The 22,197-nt window shown below is 36.4% G+C and overlaps 1 protein-coding gene across 1 annotated transcript; it reads right to left on the reverse strand.

Moving 5' to 3' along the window:
• Positions 1-2,232: 2,232 nt before the first annotated feature.
• On the reverse strand, positions 2,233-14,233 carry LUM (lumican). The gene is made up of 3 exons (XM_010075072.1): positions 13,926-14,233; positions 9,909-10,805; positions 2,233-3,290 (listed from the first exon to the last, which is right to left on the reverse strand). The coding sequence occupies exons 2-3, from the start codon at positions 10,783-10,785 to the stop codon at positions 3,136-3,138; spliced, it is 1,032 nt and encodes a 343-aa protein (XP_010073374.1). The 5' UTR covers positions 10,786-10,805; positions 13,926-14,233; the 3' UTR covers positions 2,233-3,135.
• Positions 14,234-22,197: the final 7,964 nt, after the last annotated feature.

A 22,197-nucleotide genomic window follows, 5' to 3' on the forward strand; every position in this document is an offset into this window, starting at 1 on the left:
TACTTGCAGATCAGTTCCTGAAATTTTGTTGGTAAGGCTTTTGTCTGTTGATTTTGTATATTGTTGCTACTGTAATCCTGCTTTTCATTATGTCAGTAGCAAACTTTCCTTTTTATGTCTTCTTTCAAGTTCATGGTCTTTCCAAAATAACTTGATTTTTGTGAATTCATACATGTGAAATTTCACATGAAAATGTCTTGATAGATTTAGCCATTTTGACTTGAAAGATGGAGAGACATATATTGTAAGTAAATTGTATAGCTATACTGTAGGCTGCATGTTATGTAGCCCTAAACAGAGTTTGATTCAGGCTAATTTACCCACTTCACTGTCTCCATACTACTGCAGCTGTGTCAATATTTGTTCATATCTGCCTACATTTAAGTAACATGTTTGCATCTGTACACAAAAGTATTTATAATATGATCAGGTTAGGAGGGAACAGGGATATATGCATCATGTATTTCAGTATTCACAATGCTGATGGCTTTATAACCAAGATCCATCACCTTTGCTTCCAGGAAGGGTAGAAATTGCAAATTAAAATGACTCAGTTTCCAACGTTCTAGCTCTGTTAAGTATTCCTAAACACCTATATTTCTGCCTAGTGCCTAGGAAACAATTTATGTTGCTTGAATAAACTGAGAACTAAGATACATGTATGTTGTTGCCTATCTGTTTCTGCAAGATATGTGGATATTGGGAACTTAAACATTCTTTATAGTGATTTAAATCAATTCACGAATTCAGAATACGAAATCTGTTCTTCTGTGTCTCAATCTGAAAGCTAAGAGGTACAGTGTCCTTCTCCTCCTTTAGCAGAAGGATCTCATTCTAGTTTTTTTCAGACAGTGTGCTAGTTTTTTCACAGATAGTGTGAAGAGCAAACTGTACAATGTTATCTCTCCCCAACTAACTGGGAATTTCTGCACCACAGGAAAGAGGTGTTCAAGACAAAAATGTACTGCCAAATGCCATTTTCTCTTAGTTGTCCAAGTGCTCATTGCAAAGTGGAGGTTCCTCAGTTTCTAAGGGAGGTCATTGGTACAGTTTGCTATTTTGATTCTACTGTATCCTTGAAGAGAACTTCAAAATGCCTTGTGAACATCTGTAGATGCTTTATTTGCAACATATAGGTATGCTGAAAGTACTCTCATCAACAGGTTTTGATCTATCCTGAGGTGGACTGTTCTTTGTCTCACTGTTCACTCTGTTAAGATTTGCATAAAGATAACTGGCTTGCTGAAACTAACTGAAAAGAAGAATAAATTTCTGACCTGTTTGCTAGATCACAGCTATGCGGTGACAGTCCTCAGTATCAGTTTGTTCTCTAAAGGTCTTAGTGTTTAGGGGGACCCCCTTAGGTGGACAGCTGGGTTAAAATCTTTATGGAAATGCTTGAATGCTGTTCCCCGTATCTTTCTCTATTCTTTGGGGTTTTTTGCATGCACTTCTTTCATCTTCTCTTATGCAATACTGCCTAAGTGCTATTCTGTAGTGAGTCCCGCTCTGATGTGTTCAGAAAGCCCTAGCTTTAGACTTCAGTCTTCTGAAAATTCCAGTTTACTTGTAACAAAGGTTTCTTTCAATCCGTCCTGTATGTGGATTAAAAAAAAAAACAATAACACTTAGGAATTCCAGAATGATAAACACTAGGAGGGAAATATTCTGCTGTCTCCTGCATCTCTCCTTTTGTTTTAGTCTCAGGTTTCTTTGTGAATTGTGTATTGATTCCAAACATCTGGAATTGGCAATATGCCGACTAAATGCTTTGGTGTGGGTTTTTTGGGGTTTTTTTTGCAGAGGTGATAGTTTCTGGTTTTGCTATAGCAACTAGAAGAGTTTCTGCTTGACTGTTTAATAGCCTAGTAGTTTAAAAGAAAATAGTACCCATGGGATGATCTGTGTTTGCAAGCAAGCCATTTTTGACACTCTGTTACTAACACATTTAGTGTGTGTTCCAGAATGCTGACAGTATTTAGACTGTTCATTCACAGACAGAATACACTACTATCTCTCTATCATGAGTAGCTAGGGTTGCATTTTATTCATTGCCTGCATCTTCTGAGAGATTTCATTGTTCTATTGATAATGCTGAGAAATTAATTTGAACTATTTCATAGTTCTGTGACTCTCATACTGCAAATTCCGTAAGGCATTGACTTAATGGCCAACACAAGTACGATGGAGTATGTTAAACTATATGTTTACAAACATATTGAAACTTGAAAGTAGAGAAAACAATTTATTTAACCTTACAATAAATTTTAATAATAATAGAATATCTTAGATTATCTTGTCTTAACCTGAAGGTTTTTCTCAATTTATAAGACTGAAACATAGTTGACAATGATATCAACACAAAAATTATATTTGCTATGTTTTATTTTCTACAATCTGGTTAAAAGTAGCATGCAAGTAATTGAATAAAAATACTTGTATAAATGACTTATTTTGAAATAAAAATTATACCAGCAATGGATAAAAATTTTACCATGAAAGTTTAAATGAAAGTATAACAAAAGGAAGAGTAAACAATTTTTTAACCTGAAAAATATATGTTTCCCTGTTATCTTTTGCATATTCTATTAATTTAATAATATCCTGGGATCTGAAAACATATTTTCATGCATTTTAAATTGTTCTGAGATTGTTAAATCATTTTTTCCTTTGTAATTGATAACAATATGAAAAAGGCATGAATAATTAAAAAGATTGGATAAGTTGGAGAAGAATCTTGTATTTACACAGGTTAGCCTACACTACCCAGCACTCTGATGAAACCTTCCTAACTTCCATGTAAGTCTGGTGCCTGCTGACATGCATTGTGTGCATGGACATAGATTTCTGTGAAGTTGAAAAGCGTAAAGTTGAATGCTTTTCATCACCTTACCTAGCCAGATGAAGGCATATTTTGCAACACATTTGTTCATTCTTGTGCTTTCTAAATACAACTGTTTGCAAAAATATGCATGTTTCTTTAAGGTTGCCAAGTGCATGCTAAATATTAACAAACAGAATGGTTAATATGCAGATTGACACTTTTTTAGAGGCATATCCTAATTTTAAAGAGCTATCATGATGTAATTTCTCTAGTTATTGCCCCTAGAAGGGCACTGGATGCTCCCAGGTATCTCACTCCAGAGAAATCTCAGCAGCCACCCGAAGGCAGTTGTACATCTCCTGTGGCAGGTCAGCCCGAGTGAGATTGTTTCCATCCAGGCGCAAATGTGTGATCTTGGAATAGGTCGTTGGCCCAACAACCTTACAGAAGCTGCTCAATGGGAACTCTGAAACAAAGGGAACATGAATATGAGAAAACATGAATAATTAGGACAAATAGGACAAAACCCATTATTTTTCTGCTTTTAAAATTTTGTTTGGAATTTGTGACCTTAAATTTGTTCTACTATTTTTCAATATTTTGCATGTCCACTAATGTAATCGAGTCCGCTGGAACTTGAGGGGACTGTGTTACAACAGGTTCTTTCTATTAGTTGTGAGAGGTTCAGAATTACAAGACTGAGTTTTTTGTGTGCTATGTTCTCCCAGTAACAATTTTAAGACTTCATATTTTACATAGAGGTCTAATCTGGCATTTAGAAAAAAGTAAAAAATGAAACTCCAATAAAACTGAACATGTAGAGGGTGGAATCAATCACGCTGCGGAAATTATAATGTAAGGGTAAAACTGTGCTATATAAGATATTGAAAGAAGTAAGAGATTTCTGAAGAAACTGAAACCATAATATGACCTTACCCTTAAGAACAGGCAGTCCAATGGGTGTCTGTTTCAAATATAATTTTGGATGTGTCATTTTGAGTTACTAGTTTCAAAATGAAATTTGGGGCTAGTCTGGGGACAAGTTTTACATTTCAATTGTATAGTTGAACCTTTCCAGAACAGCAGGATTAGAAGGTGAGTATAAATGTAAAAATTATTTATAACAATATTTATTGTAATTTATATGTCATGATATATATAGCCACTATTCAGTTGAATTATTATTTGGTTCCCATAACACCAGACAAGTGCTGAATGGAAAACTATGTCTTGTATCTTATGAGCAGTATCAACTGTAAGCTAGAAATTACATGAAGCAGAGAAATTTTGTGCTCAGTATACATAAGAACACACATATGCATATTATACACCGCTGTCATGCAGAGATCTATCCTCAAGAGAGAACGTATGTGAATAAACCTGATGTCCCCTGCATACTACATTGCATAATTCTGCAAAGATGGTCCTTCATTCTCACCTGTGTTTCCTCTAATAGACAGAGGATTAGTTTATTGAAAAGCTTCATCACTACTAAAGAAGCAGTCTGAGCAGCTTGTTCTTCTTTGGGATATCAACCAAATTCACACAGAAAATATTTTAAATTGACTCCTTCAAGGAACCTATTCACCAGTGTGCGGACAAATTTAATCTGTTCAGTTCTTTTTTGTTGCAAAGGACTAACTCTCATAATTTCTGAGATATCAAGGTAGCATTCTCAAAATCAGATGCCATTTTAGCTACCAATCATAGGTCCTTCATGGACTTCACAAAATGTGATGACCTACTTCATGTTGTTGTACTTAAGGAAGTGCACGAAGTATCTTTCACATCTCCACATTAATTTCAACTGGATTATTTCAGAACTGGCACTACAATAATCAGTTGTTATTGGTGAAACGTGGCTTGCGACAAAGTATGAATGTACACCCATCTGCACAGGCAGCTCTTTAAAGCATGAGAGTTTAGGTAATTATTTGGACACAGAGAGATGATGTTGAAGAATGGGTGAAGATTTGTGTATCTTCTGCAAAATAAAATGTTTTGAGTAGGGAATAAGGAAATGTATTTAAAATGTTAGATCTTGATCACCAATTTGATTAAAGCAAATAAAAAAAAATCCTAGACTTTGTATATTGTACAGCATTCTTTTGGATGGGTGAGAGAGAAAATGCATCCTTAATAACACATTTATTAGGCAGTCCATATTGCAATACAGTACAATTTTAAGCCTTCAGACCAATTCTAATACTCTTCTGATTCAGAACGTACCAGCTGAGGTGAACTGATGATTCTTGTGAGTTAGGACCATATAATCTGAGAGATGAATTTTGCTGAATGAAAACATAAGATCCTGAGACTTGGAACGCATTTGCTTGACCTACAGGCTATGCTATTAACTATTTAGGTCCATTTTTCTGCAGATAGTTTGGGTGTAATTTGTAAAGATTAAAGTAAACATGATTCGAATATAGATTTTTTTTCTATTTTCTTGTCATTCAAGAAAGACATGGTAAGTATGTTTTTGTTGAAGGTAGATATTTTAAAACTTTCTAAATTTACTTATTTGCTTCTTCCATATTGTTACTTTTGAGGACAAAAACTAACATTTGGTTGCAAAAAGGCAGATTTATACAAGTTGTGTAGACTAGATGATCTTTCGAGGTCCCTTCCAATCTCTAACATTCTGTGACACTTAACTACTGAAACGATACAAACTTCATGCATATAAACCACAGAATGTATCTGTTACACAGCTGTACTGACTATTTATGAGACTGAAACCCCTTTGGAAGTGGATGCAGATCTAGTCCTCACAGAAGTCAAAGGAACTCTGTCATGAACTTCCGTGGGATTTGGCTCCAATATTTGGTGTACACTGTTTTCATTTGGGTATTATCATTATCATTTCATATCATTATCAGTTTTTAGAAGCATATTAAAAAAGTTTGTTTTCTAATTGCAGTCTCCACTAGCAGAAAATAAGATAGGTGGGTCTTGTGAATGCACTTGATGTGCTTTTACCTGTAAGATCTGTATGGGAGCTGAAATCAGTGACACCAGAGCATTGCTGCATAAAATACGTCAGTAGCCTACTTCCTCCTTTATTACACTTATTAGTGTTTCAGGTGTCAAAATACCTTCCTGCATTTATAATATTCAAGTTCAGAGGCAGTGTACCTGGAATTTTGCCACTAGTGTGACATTCATATTTTCCCAACACAGAATTCCTGCATGATCCAGGAAAATGAGATAATACAAAGGACTGGATGAACGTTGGATTTTAATTTGAGCAATTATTTTCTCACTAAATGTGTCTGTCACCATAAAACATTCTGATATTCTAACAAACTACCTGAATTTTTGAAATATCTGGGAAAAAATATCAGGATCAGGCATGTCTCCTCTCCTCTCCTCTCCTCTCCTCTCCTCTCCTCTTCTCTCCTTTCTCATACCTACAGAGCAAAATAGGGGCATAGAAAAACTTATTTTTAAGACAGAATTATTTTTCTACTATATGCTAGGTAAGAGTATATCCCTTGCACATTAGGAGTATAAGCTTTAGCTGAGAGGAAAATTAACTGGGCAAAGACTCCTTGTTCAGGCGTGTAATACAGTTGGCAATCCTAATGGGATCTGAAGTCCCATAGTCATCCTTGTTGGTCTATGGTCCCACAGTAATTGGATCTGAGTAATTTCTGCACAGACCATTGTTCAAAAAAAATCCTTTTGGGATTGGTGGAGTGAGCTAGACGAGAGAGCATGAAGCACCTCCACAACTCACTCTGTTTAGAATAAGTACGGTTATGGTACAGGAACTGATCCAGACAACTGGAGCAGAATATATGGCTCCTTAACTGTCCTCTGAAACATTTTCACATTCCCCTGTGCTATCTTATACTCAATTCACATGGTATCTTCTTGCTGGTATTTCATGTGGAAACAACACCTTTCTCCTTAATCCTTTACAAGTACAAATGAAATATGGAGAAGTCTGCCTTTGGATGCTCTTCTTGTATCACTGAACCTCTTTGACTCCTGTACTTTCTTTCATCCTGCAGAGTTTCCTTTTGCCTTTAGGAGTCTGTAGAACAAGTATGTATATGTACACACTTGACATCTTAAAGCATGGTAGCAAACCACTGTTGGTATAAACAGAAAATTCTAACCTTAAATTACCACTACTAAGAAAATTAAAAAAGAATTTTCAATTTAGAAGTTGTAGCTTGTGTTTGAGGTATGGAGAAAGCAAAGGCTTTTATAAACCTTCCATGATCCTACGTGAGCTTGGAGATCCAACTAGCATCAAGTACAGTAGATGGAGTATACAGTTGATACCTATCTTTCATTCAATGTAATGGGTGTGTTTCAATTTATTCATTGGAGATAGAGGAGTTACTCTGAATTTGTCTTAGTTTTGTTTTGCTATCTGCTTTGCCCACTGCTCCTCGCATCACAGATGAAGACAGAACATAATGGAGTGAAGCCAATTTTGCTACAAAATTTTTTGTGTGTATATTCATCAACTCTTGTTCAATAAGCTCAAAGTCACTAAAATTCGGATATTTCTCAGACAGGTAAATTTTTTATGTATGGTAACGCATAATGACTGTAGCAAGTTTAGGATGAAATTTATGAGCAATAATTTAGAGAAATATTTCCTTTCTTTCAAAAGAGTTGGAACCAGATTGCTCTTCCTTAGACAAATATAAACATTTATTGATAGCCTAAAGGTACCTGAGAAAAAGGGAGATAGCAGCAAATTAACAACTCTGGAGAAATATATTTATGTTAGGTTTCAGTAGAAGTGGAAATTTTAAACTATGTAAGCATAATCTGAAAGATTACACCTTTTGCACATTTTAGGACAATTAATCATTACCCCAAATACAGAAGTCTCCCTCCCACGGTATATGTGTACCACAGGCCGTGGTATGGAAGGGAAGCTGGCCTTATTTCAGTCTTCCTTACATAAATCTCTGACAAATTGCAATATTTTATATAAAAAAAAAAAAAAAAAAAAAGAAACTGGTAATTTTTTTGAGGCTCAAATACTCAAAGGTCAATCAACTCAATTTTTAGAAAGGCTAAGCACTCACAGCTGTAGGTCAGGTGTAACACACAGTAAACTGTAAAGGCTTTGTATCTGGCACTTCAGTAAACTGAAGTGCTTATTGCTAACTAAATTTTGTCCCATATTGTCAGTTAGCATCTTAGGGAACACAATATTATGCCCGTGAAATTAGATAGTCAAGAAAATGTATTATTGAAGTATCCAGGTTTTAAGGTTAAGCAAAAACCAGTAAAACAGAGTTCTCTTGTATTAGTACACAGGGTAGAAATGACAGTACAGCAGCAGTCAGCACACACCCACTCGTCACACCATCCCCTCTGCTGCTGGCCAGCACTCTGGCAATACAACTTTCATTGCAAAATTAAATTGTTGTCACAATTGCTTAGAAGTCCTTGGAAATGTGAATGGAAAGCAAACCTGGTACCTGGCTATCTTGCAGAAGGCTCAGAACAACCATTCTAAGCAGAGAAAATTGCCTCCTATATCTCAAGAAATTAAAAATAATCATTGTTAGCTCTTTTAGGAGAGGAAAAGTATCTGACAGAGTTCTATTGGGTGCTGTATGTGATACCTCAGGTAGGAATCACAGAATCATAGAATGGTTTGGGTTGGAAGAGACCTTAAAGATCATCTGGTTCCAGCCCCCCTTCCATGGGCAGGGACAAATTTCACTAGACCAGGTTGCTCAAAGCCTCATCCAGCCTGGCCTTGAACACCTCCAGGGATGGGGCACCCACAGCTTCTCTGGGCAACCTGTTCCAGTGTCTCTCCAGTAAAAAACTCCCTCCTAATATCTAATCTAAATCTACCCTCTTTCAGCTTAAAGCCGTTGTGCCTCGTCCTGTCGCTACACTGGCATTAACTCATTATTTTCCTTCATCAAAACAAGCAACTGACATGTAAGAGGGAAAAAAAAAAAAAAACAAAACATGGTGTTGAGGAAAAGGTGAAGGACAGTAAATACAAAACATTTCAAAAGGTCTTTCCCTCCAACTCGTAAAATAAAATGTTTGGTTTTAAATGTTACATATGTATGGAGTTAGCTATATATGGAACAGCTAACACAGATAACCTAAACTGGTGATGGATACAAGCAGGCAAACAAACGAGAGGGTTTTATGGTTTACTTTATGCCAGCTAGCAAGGTGGTGTAAGTCCTCCTGAAGAAACACTGTTACGTTTGACACATTTGCCTTTCCATCAGGGACCACCGCTGACAGAGGTGCAGCTGGAGAGCTTCTGAGGTGATGATGAGGCCTCTCCAGCTCTCCAACACCTCATTCCCACCCAAGGATTAGGGGAGCCTCTTAAAAGTCCGGCTTCAGTAGAAACCTCCGTGCAAGGTTTGAGATTTATTGACTTCAGAGGGAACATTTTTTCAAATTATGCTTGAATGGAGACAAGGTTGCCACCTGATCATACAATGTGGGAATGAAGAGAAGAAACAACAGGGGCAGCACTTTGGATTACAAGATGGGTTTGGAGGGATACTGAATGAGAGAAGGGAGGAAAGAGAAAAAAGCAGCTGCTTCTTTTTGTCTTTTTCATTGTGCCTTGTGCCTGTGAATTTGTTGTCTTCTCTGTCTCTTCTCCCCCCAGCACTTTCACTAGCAGCCTTCTGAAAGGTTACTCATACCATAGTCAGATCCTCAGCTGATCTCTATCTCTTTTTGCTGATTTATGAATTCAAAACATCTTCCACACTGATTAAACTTTTCCTACTGTTTTTTTCTCAGTTGTTTAAGTTAACTCAATTGGCTTCTATGAAGTCACTCCAATTTACATGAGGTGAGAAACTGCCAATAATATCCACATTAGTATGAAAATAGAAATTTCTGTCTTTAGGGTTAATTTGAGTAGCTATCAGATAAATGTCTGCCTTTTAACATTAATGTGGACAACAGTCAGAGGAATGTCAGTGTGCTAACAGTCTATTCAGTACCATTCCTTCAGCCTGGTTGATCTACCCTTTCAGATACTTGCATTGACCATCAATGTCCAGACTGTGGTAAACAAACCTGAAAATATTGAAAATACGCAAATTCAACTCACTGTTAATTTTGTTGACTTGGAGGTAGAAGTTTTCGAGGTTCTCACTGACAGTTGGAATGCTCTTCAGCTGATTGAAGGAGAGATCCAACTCAACCAGTGATGTGATATTGAAGACATTGCCCGGTATTCCAGAATCTGTTAATTTATTGTGGGATAAACGTAAATATTGCAGGGCTTTAAAATTTTGGAAGTACTCATCAGGAACATTGGAGATCTGGTTATTATCAAAATACAGCATGAGTAAGGAGTGAGGCAATCCTGTTGGTAGCTTTGTAAGTCGATTGAAGCTTAAGTCAAGATACAAAAGTGAATTCAGGCCTTTAAAGGCCCCAGAAATAGAATCTGCTTTCAGCTGGTTGTTCTGGAGGTGGATGACAGTCAGATTCACTAGCCCCTCAAGTGCACCAGGATTGACTTTTGTGATCTTGTTGTGACTTAATTGCAGGTCATCCAGAGTTTTTGGGAGTGGTCCAACAGCTTCAGTCAAATTGTTGTAGTTAATGTGAAGTTTCTTCAGATGCTTTAGTTTAGAGAAGACTCTTCCTTTAATTTTTGAATTTTCCAAATGGTTGTGATCCAGGATCAGCCACTGTAGGTCTGTTACATTATCAAATGTGTTCTCTTCAATGCCCTCAATCATATTGTTTCGAAGGTAAAGGTATTTTATTCCACTTGGTACAATTGGGATGGTTTTCAGTTTAAGGTTGTCACAATACATGGCAGTAGGGTAGCTTAAAGGACAATTGCATTCTGGGGCACAGACTGCTGCAGATGGCCCAAAAGGATCATAACCATAATCATCTGCGGGACCATAGTCATATTGGCAAAAAACGCCACTAATCAATAACAGAAGGATGGGTATGGAGTTTAAAGTCATCTTTGCAATGTGTCTTGTCCCTGTATGGTGAAAGGGAACAAAGAAGTTACAACTTCATTTTTTTTCTCTCAGCAATATTTGAAATTTTACCACATAAGGAATTATAATTAAAAACTAATTAATTTAGGCTTCTTGTTTAAAGACATTAATCAGGAAAAAATTATTAGCTGGTTAGTATTGCATTGTTACTACTCTAAACTTATGGTCCTTGTCTTGATATAGTCGGCCTTTAGAATGCAAAATTTCAGGCGATTATGCTGTTGTAAGTAAAATATTCTATCTTCCTGCATTCTTTCATTAAGTGACAATAATAAAGCACAAGTTTTTTAAACTTGGCACAGAAGAATTTCCAGTTTTGCTGAAGGCCATATTCAGAGGCAGTTCTGCCATTTAAATTCTTTCAAGCATTCTTACTATACTGAATTGCCTTTTGTCTAAATAACATGTGGTAATTTGACTTGAGTTTGAAAGAGCCAGGGAAGTTACAAACTGAAGGTAATAATCTGCTGTAAAGTGTGTTATTAAGATGCTTGTAGCTTGAAATACCTTCCTGTCATAGATTGTGTCCAGTAAAGCCTGATCCACTAGGTTTCATATTCACCTAAAGAATAAATAAATAGGAATATACGGCATATTCTACTGGACATGTCCAACAACCAACACTGCATATGTGTGCATGAGTATACTCTGTCTAATATGGCTCTAGGGTGGATCTGAAATGACTGAATTTCAGATAGTGCAAATGTTCTTGCAAATTCTCAATGCAGCAATAAATATGTTGATTATATTGCATGATCATTCTAAATCAATCGAACAATAAAGCACTGGCTTCACTTAGTTGGTTTTCCAGTTCACATACAGTAAAAGGACATTCAGTGTTCTTGGGGATGTTTTGCTGTGATCCAACATGAGTGGTCTCACCTTACTTTTTAGGGGCATACCTTTCTCAACAGATACTCCACAAGATGCTAATTAGTGTCTTGCTTTTATTTCTTAATAGCTAGATAAATATTGTGTTGGAAAAAGGGGTCTAACATCACAGAAGACAGTGAGCTTACTTTGATTTTCACCAGTTAAAGACAAGGCTTGGTGTACTCAACTACTGTTCAGAGAGTTAAGAAAATCCTCAGACCTTTCTTGTTCTCAAGTACTTTCAGAGAGTATGTGAAGCCTGTAAACAGACCACCAGACATTGATCTCAGATCTGGGCAACCTTCCAGCAGAGTAAGTTAGTCTTGCTATTCTCGTTTAGTGTTACACAGAGTACCTAGTGTTAAAATGCAGGGCCATCGCTAGAAAGTCTTCCCAAATTCTAAATTTCCTTGCTTTGATTGATTTGATAAAAGCAACATCACTTTCTAGTCAGCTAGTAATCTCAACTGAAGTACCTCTAGGCAGGTCCTATTGATCTCACACAGTACAGCATGCAGATTTTAAAAAAAAAATTCTCATTTTATCTCTCAGTCAATCACTCACAAAGTCCCTCTGCCAGATATTAAGCTCTTGTCCCCTCAATAAGGAGGACAATTGCATATCTTTTCCATGGTGTTGGTCCCATCACATTTATGTAATTACAAACCATAGGACAGAGTAATCATTGAAATATGAGTTATCAGTGTAATTTCCTTTGTCTGTTCTTCATTACTGCATGAGAACACACAAACTCAACCTTCAGTCCCCTGCTGGTATAAATAAGTACAGCTTCTCTGAAAGCAAAGACACTACAATGACACAATTCAGCTCAAAATCTGGTCCTATTTAGGTACTAAACAGTAAGGATGGGGGACTAACTGCTTCTGTATTCAAAGTATAAGACAGAGTGTAATGAACTTCTTGGACTAAACTCTTTGGCCTTACAGAGACATTTTTATATATCCGCATAATTTTATAGTTTTACTGATAAAGTAGCATAAAATTCCTATTTTAAATTAAAATTCTACTGTTCTTCCAGTTTCAAATTATATTTGTAATGCAAAATTTTATTATTTATATCACTTTTTTATTATTAATTGACAGTTCTTTTAAATAGTATACAATGTTTAACTGCTCTGCAGAACCCTAAAAATAATTTTAAAAATTAGGTAGCAAGTGTTTTGAATTATTTTCTCAACAACATTTTAAAATGTATGTGAGAATTCTGTAGTGCAAGGGCATATGAGCATGTGTGTGACATAAAATAGGACAGTAAAGTATATATGTAATGCAGTTACCTTGTTTGATTCATGGATTTCTCATTCACTTATCTAAGGGTTTCTCTGTCAGAAGTGTAAAAGGTAAATAGATCCTGTACACATACTTGTTTGTCGCACTGAACTATCTGAATCCAAATGATAAAATTAGAATATATTCTTAGACGTTTATGTTATAACATAAGCATGCTTGAACTAATTGCCTGTGTTTGTTCTAGCCAACTGTGTCGTAAAATACCTGTGAAAATGTTTGTGAAGTTGCTCAGGCAACTTGCCAAAACATGCTAAATGGCAAATCCACGATTTTGGAAAAATGCTTACTACAGTAGAGTAGACAAACTATTCAAGCTATTTTGGAGCTAATCTCTACTACCTTAATTCTAAAGTTGTTGTGAAACAAAGTAAATATAAGTTTATCATTCAATCACCCTTAAACTAAATTTACCTTAATTCTGCAGCATAACATCTTACACAGTTTGCAAAAGATTTAATTTCAAGAAGTTTCTATAGTAGATTTAAAATATGCTTTAAAATTAACTAAAAATTTCAAAATACCTGTAATTTTCCTCTCATTGTTTACTTAATTATTTAAATATCAGAATACTTTGTCTCCTTGTAAAATGAAGCAAAATGATTTAACAAATGGAGTCTGTGGTGCTCTTACTAATAGATTATGAATGAATAAGTAAGCAGTGAGCAGTCTTACAGATTTCTTTGTACTGTACATTAACTCTTCTTTTGAAGTAGAACAAAACAGACTACAAAAAATTAATGCTGATGCACAAAATATGTGAGGTTGTTTTAAGGAAACAGAAAGCGAATCCACTAAGCAACTGTTGATTTGTGTTCAATTTACAAATTGGCAAACTTATCCTGACACGTTTTCACATTCCTATTATAGCTACACTTAAATAGCTGAGCATTACGGTTAAAACATGCAGTAGCACTTACCTTTCTGCCTTGAAGCTGCTTTCCTTAATTCCCACAGCAGATGAAATAAGGGACTGTATCCACCAATATATGCTGTAAACAGTGTCAGGAGGTAAAAGTCTGCCAGATCAACTGTGTTACAAGAGAAAAAAAAAAAAAAGCCCTAGTCACGCTGTTCTCTGAAGCTGCTATGTCATCATGGTGATCTTGTGGTGTGGCATGTACAAAAATGCAGCTCTCTAATGAAGTGCAGGTGGATACCATATTTTGTACAAGGACAACCCATCTGTTATTCCTGTGGGATGACAGAATGATCAGTGTTTCACAAACCTGAGAAAGTTTAGACCACTAGCCACAGCCTTAGAGGGAAAACATTTTAGATTATAAACCAAATTACAAACAGACTTTTGTTTTCCAATTTATTTTATACAGTTAGACATGAGCTAACAAATAGTGCTCAGACCTCAGTGCTGCTGTGCTTCTTCAGCCAAGTGACTCATTCATTTTTTTGCTTTTTTCTTTAACTGTCTTATGTCCACAGTAAAATATCCTCAATAAAATTTTAGTTTGAGGATCAGGACCAAAGATGAAGGGTTATCTTTGAGTTGCATCCTTTTCCACAACATTAAATACCGAGTTCAAAGTTTCTTCTGCAAAGCACTGGAATTTACTTGGTCTGGAGATTTACTTCTGTTATTGAATGCATGTTTGTTTAAGACAAACACATCCCAGGAACGGTTCTTCAGCAGTTACTGTAAACTCACTTTGTACATTTGTTCATTTTTCACTTACAGCTTTCTCCTGCTTTTCAGAATCTGGAACTACTCAGCTTTACATTGTCTGTTTCTTATTCCATGGATGTAGTTCAAGAATGCATCTTATGGCTTGGATGAGATGTTATTTTCACCAGGCAATGCCAAAAAATAGTGCAGTAAGACAGTAACTGTTTAAAGTGGGTCTTAATGTTTCCATAAGAAGCTTCCCTTATGTCTAAATGGTCGATGTCTTCCCTTTTTATGAGACACAAGCTCTTTCTTATAAAGGCGTATGGGGACAAATGTAAAATGTGCATATAGAAAGTATGCATAAGCTATTTTAAAGTGTCTTCTGTGTTTTAATTGTATTTAACTACAATTGTTGTGGGTGCAGGTCAAGTTTCTCGTCTGTTATCAACTGGCCATATCTTTATGAAAAGTCATGGCACAGGATGCGGCTGGGCTGGCGAACCCTAGCAGTTTCCAAAAGAAGAGGAGCATGGATGTGGACTTCCCCCAAAATCTGCTGCTGGTGCATCTGGGCCTCCATGTCTGTGCAAGTTACTGGGAGCAGGAAAAGTCCTGGCATAATTCAGGACCCTTCACGGAGAACAAGAAAGACATTGAATGATTACAGACCTCTGCGCTTCTGCAATAACAGTTAGCAAACAAATTTGCTCAAGACAGAGTGCCAAGTGCCATTGCATCCCACAGGGAGTCAATGTTGCTCTTTTGATGTTGTGGCACCACACGTGCTGCCCTGGTGTGGGGAAACCATTTACACATTAGGAAATATGCTGATGACAGACCATATCTACATTACTATTTGAATGACGCAAATAAGTGAATGCGAAGCAGTGGGATTACATTACTGAATTAAGCTAAGTAGGTGAAGAAGTGTGCATGGTATCAGAACTAGAAATGTAAAAGTGGCCAAAGCTCTTCTTATTCTGTGTGTAGACAAACTGAGACCAGATGGAGTTTCTCATTCACAGTATGATACTCATCTGAAAATGACTTCATTAGTTTCAGCTGACCAAGGAAAACCTAAAATGTAGCCTTGACTGCAAGTGGGGCAACAAGCAGGGGAATTCAGCAGAAGATCAACTGGAATAAAGAAAATATTTTTTTAATACAGAAAAAAGATGTCCTTTAAGGTAATACTGAGGTTTTGCACTGGGGAAGAAGGTACAGCAAGATGAGCAATGGAACATAATATTTGTAAAGAGAATTTTAAAATTCACAGGAAAATCACTACTTATATTTTCTCTCAAAGATTTGTTTTGAAGGACACGGTCAATATTGTCATAAAGTAATTTATATTTTGATCTTTCAGTAATAGATGCAGTTTTACATTTGCAGTACAAAAAGAATTGTACATTAGCTGCAAGTATAGGATAGTACGGACTTAATATGTTTTTGGCACAGTTATATTTATGCACCAGTTGTTTATTACATTAATTTCTGTAGGCCCAGTATACATTGTTTTTCTCATTCTATTGACTGAAATACAAAGCATGCATATCTTCATAACTTGTAGAAAAATCTTATTGAACAAACATGATGATGTTTTGTAATTAGGATATGATAAAAGCTTGGGTCACATAAAGTTCAGCTGAGACTTTTTCATTCATATAGTTCCTGTCTCGCTGACAGTTTTAAATTAACAATATAAATTGCATAGTCAGGGTGAAGAAACACATGCCTTCCAAGGATAAGACATAAAATTTTTCATAAGACAATGGATTTTCCCTTTTCTTTAACCAGATTTTTGCTCTCTCTCCACTCTGTTATTTAATTCTGTCCCTTCAACACTATTTTATATGCTTTCCTAATCTTACTGTTCTGACTCACAAAGCACTCACCTCATTAACCTCTGTTTGGGAGAGCAGGTAGGACTAAAGGCCAACAAATGGAGATATGGCTTCTTCAGCAGCAAAAGGTGGGAAAGTGTGTGGGTGTTTTATTTTTTCTGTCTCTATTTTGTGTTTTCTGAATTTGCTGGGGTGTTTTGGGTTTTTTTTTTTGGTAGCTCTCAGAAGTCATTAAATGACATGTGAACATAATCTAAATAATTTCCAAGGAATACACAAAATAATGTGTACATTCACTGATGACAACTAAGTTGCAAATCGGTTATGAATACACTTCATACCGGATAATGTCAGTGCATATTGATATTTCACCTTTACAGCAACCGTGCTCCTAGTTAAACCATCTCTGTTTTCTCCAAAATTAATTTTCTTCTTATTCCTTTTTTAATAATTTTTCTTTGATGAGTAATGTGATCAAAACCTATTTTCATCTAGCTTTCTTTAGTTTGTGATACATGAACAGAAATATTACTTTTATTTGAAGCTCATTTCTTGTTAATTCATGTTTTCGTGGCTGGAGATGGCCAAGAGGTCTGACAGATTGTAGTGAAAGAATCTGAAAGTAGAGCTTGCTGCAAGTATATCACTTTGCAGTGGGCAAGATCAAGCCTTCAAATATTGTCGAGTTACAGTGTCACTATTTTCTCTCTTCACTCATCAATGATAGCCTTTTTGCCTTTTCTCTCCTGTAAAACTATCTTCTTTATAACTTCGGCACACTTCTACATAAATGGAAACTCCTCCCAATCTGTTCACTTTTAATCTCCTTTTTCCCAAAAGACTCAAGTTACTAAAACCTAATAGATATTATCTAAACCAACTGCTTCCTTTTAATCTTAAACCTGTGTACACATCTGTTACACAGATGTATACCCTAAGAACCAAGCAATTTGGGTGCCCAAAATAAGGAGTAGGATATCTGGGTCATAGTAGCGTAAAGCCCCAGAAAGTGTTTGTGGAACTCACATTGCCACATAAAATGAGTAGTGAGTTTTTGCACCAGTCACTCATTGTTTAAATTAAATTTTACTCTCAAGGTGAAAAAAAAGGCTAGTTAATTTTAATTGGTTACCTGGAGCAGAAGGTAAAGAAATCTCCACTAAGGGAGAAGGCCATTCCATGGGCATCATAAAGCAAGCCACTTAATTATAAAGAGTTAGTGTAGTGTTTATGCATTATGTTTTCTATATCTCTAAATAATGAATATATAGCCTCTTAGCCTGTACATAGTGAATACAAAAAAAAAATTATATTGACCCAAATCTCCAGTAGTAATTAGTTTAATGTTTTTGTGAAGTCCTGCAGCATTTTGAAAATATTACTTAAGGCTGACTCATATCGAATGAGTTCCACTAAAAACAGTTCCATTCCAGATTCTGAAGGCTGTAGGTGCTTATTATTCTTTCATCTGAAAACTTCCATTCCTCTAAATTGAAATTTTATTTGTTCAACCTCTACACTGCACTTACAAGTTAAATGGAAAGTGTTAGAGCACATACTATAAGCATTACAAAATTTGTGGTGATCCAAATCCTTTTTTTCCTTTCTCCTAAAAAGGAAATAACAGCTTTGGAAATTTACAAAAATGGTAACAGTGGTACAAGCTATTAGCAGACCGCAACAGATATTTTAGTTGAGCATGAATCTTTGTTTTTGTTGTTTTGTTAAATTGCTCTGGTTTGCTTCAAACTTGACAGTGTCTACATTCTAGTACTGTTAGTCTCCTTTCTTTTCAGACTGTTTTTGTACTAGACTGCTCTTAATTTGATTCAAATTGTCAATGGCAAAATTCCTTTGAGGGAATTCAAAGCTTGATCAAACCTCTTTTATGATAAGAACTGCACATATGAAGGCAATATGTTGTTTTTAAAGCAGATTCCTATTTATATATACAGTACTTCGTGTTATAGCATTTAAAATGTGCTGATCTATGTATAAAAGAAAGTCGGGTGACCCTGGAACATGAACCAATTAAAATGATTCCTAATGTAAAGAATGTAAGAGGATCTCAAGGAGTTGTCGAATTTGTGGGAAAGTTGTGGTTGAGGTAAAAATTTTTAAATAGTACAGATAATTTACAGGAAAAGAAATAGATGGACTTGGCAAACTTGGCTGGACCACTGCCTATTATTTGAATATACTAATGCTGTATCAACATAGACATCATTTGAAAATCATTGGGTGCTAAACATCTTCCCCTAATATAAGCACTGGCAATGTCTGTCTGCTTTCAGATCACTGCTGTTTAAGGTCAGAAGGGATGTTGCATCACGTACCCCAACCTGCTGTATAACACAAACCATTAAACTTCATCCTGTTTCTGCTCTCCTGAGGTTAGTGAAACACCTTTGTCTACTTATGTTCCAGACAACATATAACCATGATCCAAGACATGAAATGTTTTGGAGTTTTCTAGTTTGGTGCAAAAATCTGACAGTTTTTTGCCCAGGTTGGTTTCAGGATCTGGCAGGCTATGATGGGCACTCAGCACTTTCCTGTCTGTGGACAAAGGGTTGCATCTTGTGATAGCAGTTGACATAATTTAGACTGCCACTTGAGTAAGGCTCATTTATCACAGTTTTAATCCTTGTGTCTGCTGATGTGTACTTGCAGGCATCACCCGGAAGCAGAGGCTGGTTCCCAGGCTGATAGGAAGGTGGGTCTGCTCAGTCAGCACAGACTCAGGACATCCCCACTCCCCAGTACCTTAGTCTTATCTTTCTCCTTGATGCGTGAACACCAGAAAACTTTATAAACTCATCAGGATTGCCAGCTTGTACAGGAACAGTTGCTTCCAGCTCGCAGGGTGTATGGTGAGGTCTTGGGCAGTTGGCTGCTTCTGTTTGTGCATGCAGCTGCAGTAGGCAGCAGCTGCTGGGACAGTCTGGGCCGGGAGACCACAGTGGGAGTAGGAACTGCTGCCTCCTGCAACAGTTTGCTGAAGTAATAAAGCAGTATGGTGCTACATGGTTTAGTTTTATGTAGTCCTGCAAGGAGCAGGGAGCTGGGTCCCTTCCAAATCGAGATATTCTATGATTCTATGTAGACAGTAGCAGTCTTGTGTGCAGCCACATAACCCCTGGCTTTGAACATGGTGTCCAGAAAACCATAGCATGTAGACTTCTGCCAGTTGATGCGACCCTCAACTGGAACGTATCCACTTGGTGATAAATTTTGTTTGCCATGAAGATGGGACAGTTCAGAAGCTACTTAATGTGCAGGTTTTTAAAGTACCACTCATTGTAATTTTTAAAATGAAACACCTTGGAAACATCTACTGCTGCTACAGAAGACCCTGTTATCCACCAAGTTTACAACATCATAAACAAGTAAAGGCTTGTGTGATAAGATCTGTCTATAATAACTGTATCATTAGTTGTTTATTGGTATCTATTCTAATATTAGTTGCCACTTAATTCATTTCCAACTGAACGCTGTATCAGATTTTAACATTATTTTTCCTGGGACTAACGGCAGGTTACTAGACTTGAGGTATAGTATCTGTCTATGATACATGTCCATGAACATCAACAATGCACTTGTGTTCAGGTATTCCCAGGCTCATGAAAATGGACTGTAAATGAACCACATGGCTTCCTAGGACATTTAGATACAATTAAAATTTAAAAGTATTTATCGTTAACAAATATCATTTAGGGTTTTTTTTCCCTTTAGAAAGAATATGATAATCCTCCTATGATAAAATTTCATCAGTCTGATGAAAGTGCATAAATCTATTCCTCTTCAAATGCAGAGAAACAATGTTTACTGACTTTTTTTTAACATATTTAATTTCTAGCTGTTGTCTTGTGTCTCTTTAGCTGTGGTTCTATAACATTAATAGAATTTATTTTCCCCATCATAAACACCAGCTTCTTCGAACTATCTTCAGCCATGCCATATATGGATCTGTCATTGATATCTTCAGTGCAACTCAGTTTCATTTTTGCTTTATTACTAACATGTACAGAGACATTATTATATACACGCTTTATATTTCCTCATTCTTCATGTCTCATACTTTTTACTTTTTTTCACTTCAAAGTGCATTTCACTTTTCTACTGAAACAAGCAAGCTTGTGACTAAAACTGGCCTTTTTTAATTGAAAAATCAGAGGTGAAAAGGTATTTGAGGACAATCTCTTAAATTCTTTTAAAGTATAAGTATTCTTATTTTTCTTCTAATTTTTTCCTCCCAGACAAATTTACTCATCCTTTTCCTGTTTGGGGACATTGAGCTCCTCTGAAATACTGACTGGAAACTTGCTTTTGACCATATTCAATGGTCAGCTTTGGCAACCACAACATTCCAATCCATTCATTAACTTGTCTTTATTAATCATAAGGAGGTCCAGAGTGGATTTACCTCATGTTTTATGCAATACCTTTTGTCTTAAGAATTGTGCAGTGTTGAGAAACTCTACTAATGCTTTATTATGGGCTTCATGGCATTGTTAGCAAAATCTCACAAAATAAAATTTCCCATAAGAAAAGCTATTTATTTCATAATTTACACCATCTTATATATCATGAAAATTACCTCCACTTCTCCATAAGATGCAGACCATCTTTTCTATAAACAGTCTCAGATGCCGTATCTCACATCCTGCAAGATAGCAGACATAGGTGGCTACATGCATGCTAGGAGTCCAAGCACTCCTCATGATCAATGGAGATCTAGTAAATAGAGTTAAGGAGCTTAGGGAGTGATTCAACTCTCTCAAACAGACACCATAACCATATTCAGATACCTGAATGTAGGCATCTAGTATAATTTGAGATACTCTAGGGTATCCAGCTCATCTGCATAACTTATGAGAAAGGACTTAAAGACCTGTCCCATTTTCAGGTGGCTGTTGATTACAAAGCATAGTACTCCACGGTGCCTAGTAACGAGGTATATGCATTTAGGCAATTGCCTGTTGTGAAGGGGCTTCAGTCAGCTGGTGGTGCAAAGGCATGTATTGCTGTCTGACATGCCCTGGACTGTACAGTGCATCAAAGTGGGAGCGGGGCTGGCTGCTACGACTCAGGATCTTGAGGAGACCTATCCTGTCCTGAAATGGTAGCAGTAGGCCAGGAACATCTGAGCAATCTAAAATTACATTAGACAGTTGTTTTGGTACCTGAATTGTGCCCTTGGAGCTCCAGTCCAGGAGATAGCCAGTCTACCAAGTGAGGTAATATCCTCACTTTGTGTAAACTGTCTGAATGGTATTTTTTCCAACAATTTTCTCTGTAGACTTCTCTGAGCTGGGTATTCAGCACAATGGCTGCAAAGAAATGTCACAGAAATAGAGCCAAGCAAAATGAGATGTACAGGCCCAGAGACAGTCATGATCTACTCCCCCACAGGTATTTTCCATTTTCTTACCACCTCTAAAAAAATAAATAAATAAATAAACCAAAAAAGGGAATTTTTTGAAAGGTCAAATAAAAATTTATAAGGCAGTCTTCTGTTTCCATTAGATCATCACCTGAACAGTTTTATTTTGTTTTAGTCAAGCAAAGCTTGTCAATACATTTCATATCTAATTGTATAAGTTATAAACACTGGAAAGGACAGAAACAATTCAAGAGATTTTGCATCACAAGCTTTCATAAGCTTTTTTGTATTGATGCATAAGTGCTTAAAATCTAATTTGCTCTCCACCCAAGCCAAGA

This window comes from Pterocles gutturalis, unplaced genomic scaffold, assembly GCF_000699245.1.
Source record: "Pterocles gutturalis isolate BGI_N339 unplaced genomic scaffold, ASM69924v1 scaffold6282, whole genome shotgun sequence".
NCBI lineage: Eukaryota > Metazoa > Chordata > Aves > Pterocliformes > Pteroclidae > Pterocles > Pterocles gutturalis.

Coding starts and splice junctions, on each gene's coding strand:
- LUM (XM_010075072.1), bottom strand. CDS start 10,785: ATGACTTTAAACTCCATACCCATCCTTCTGTTATTGATTAGTGGCGTT. Junction 3,291..9,908: donor CCAAGTCAACAAAATTAACA/GTGAGTTGAATT, acceptor CCTTTGTTTCAG/AGTTCCCATTGAGCAGCTTC.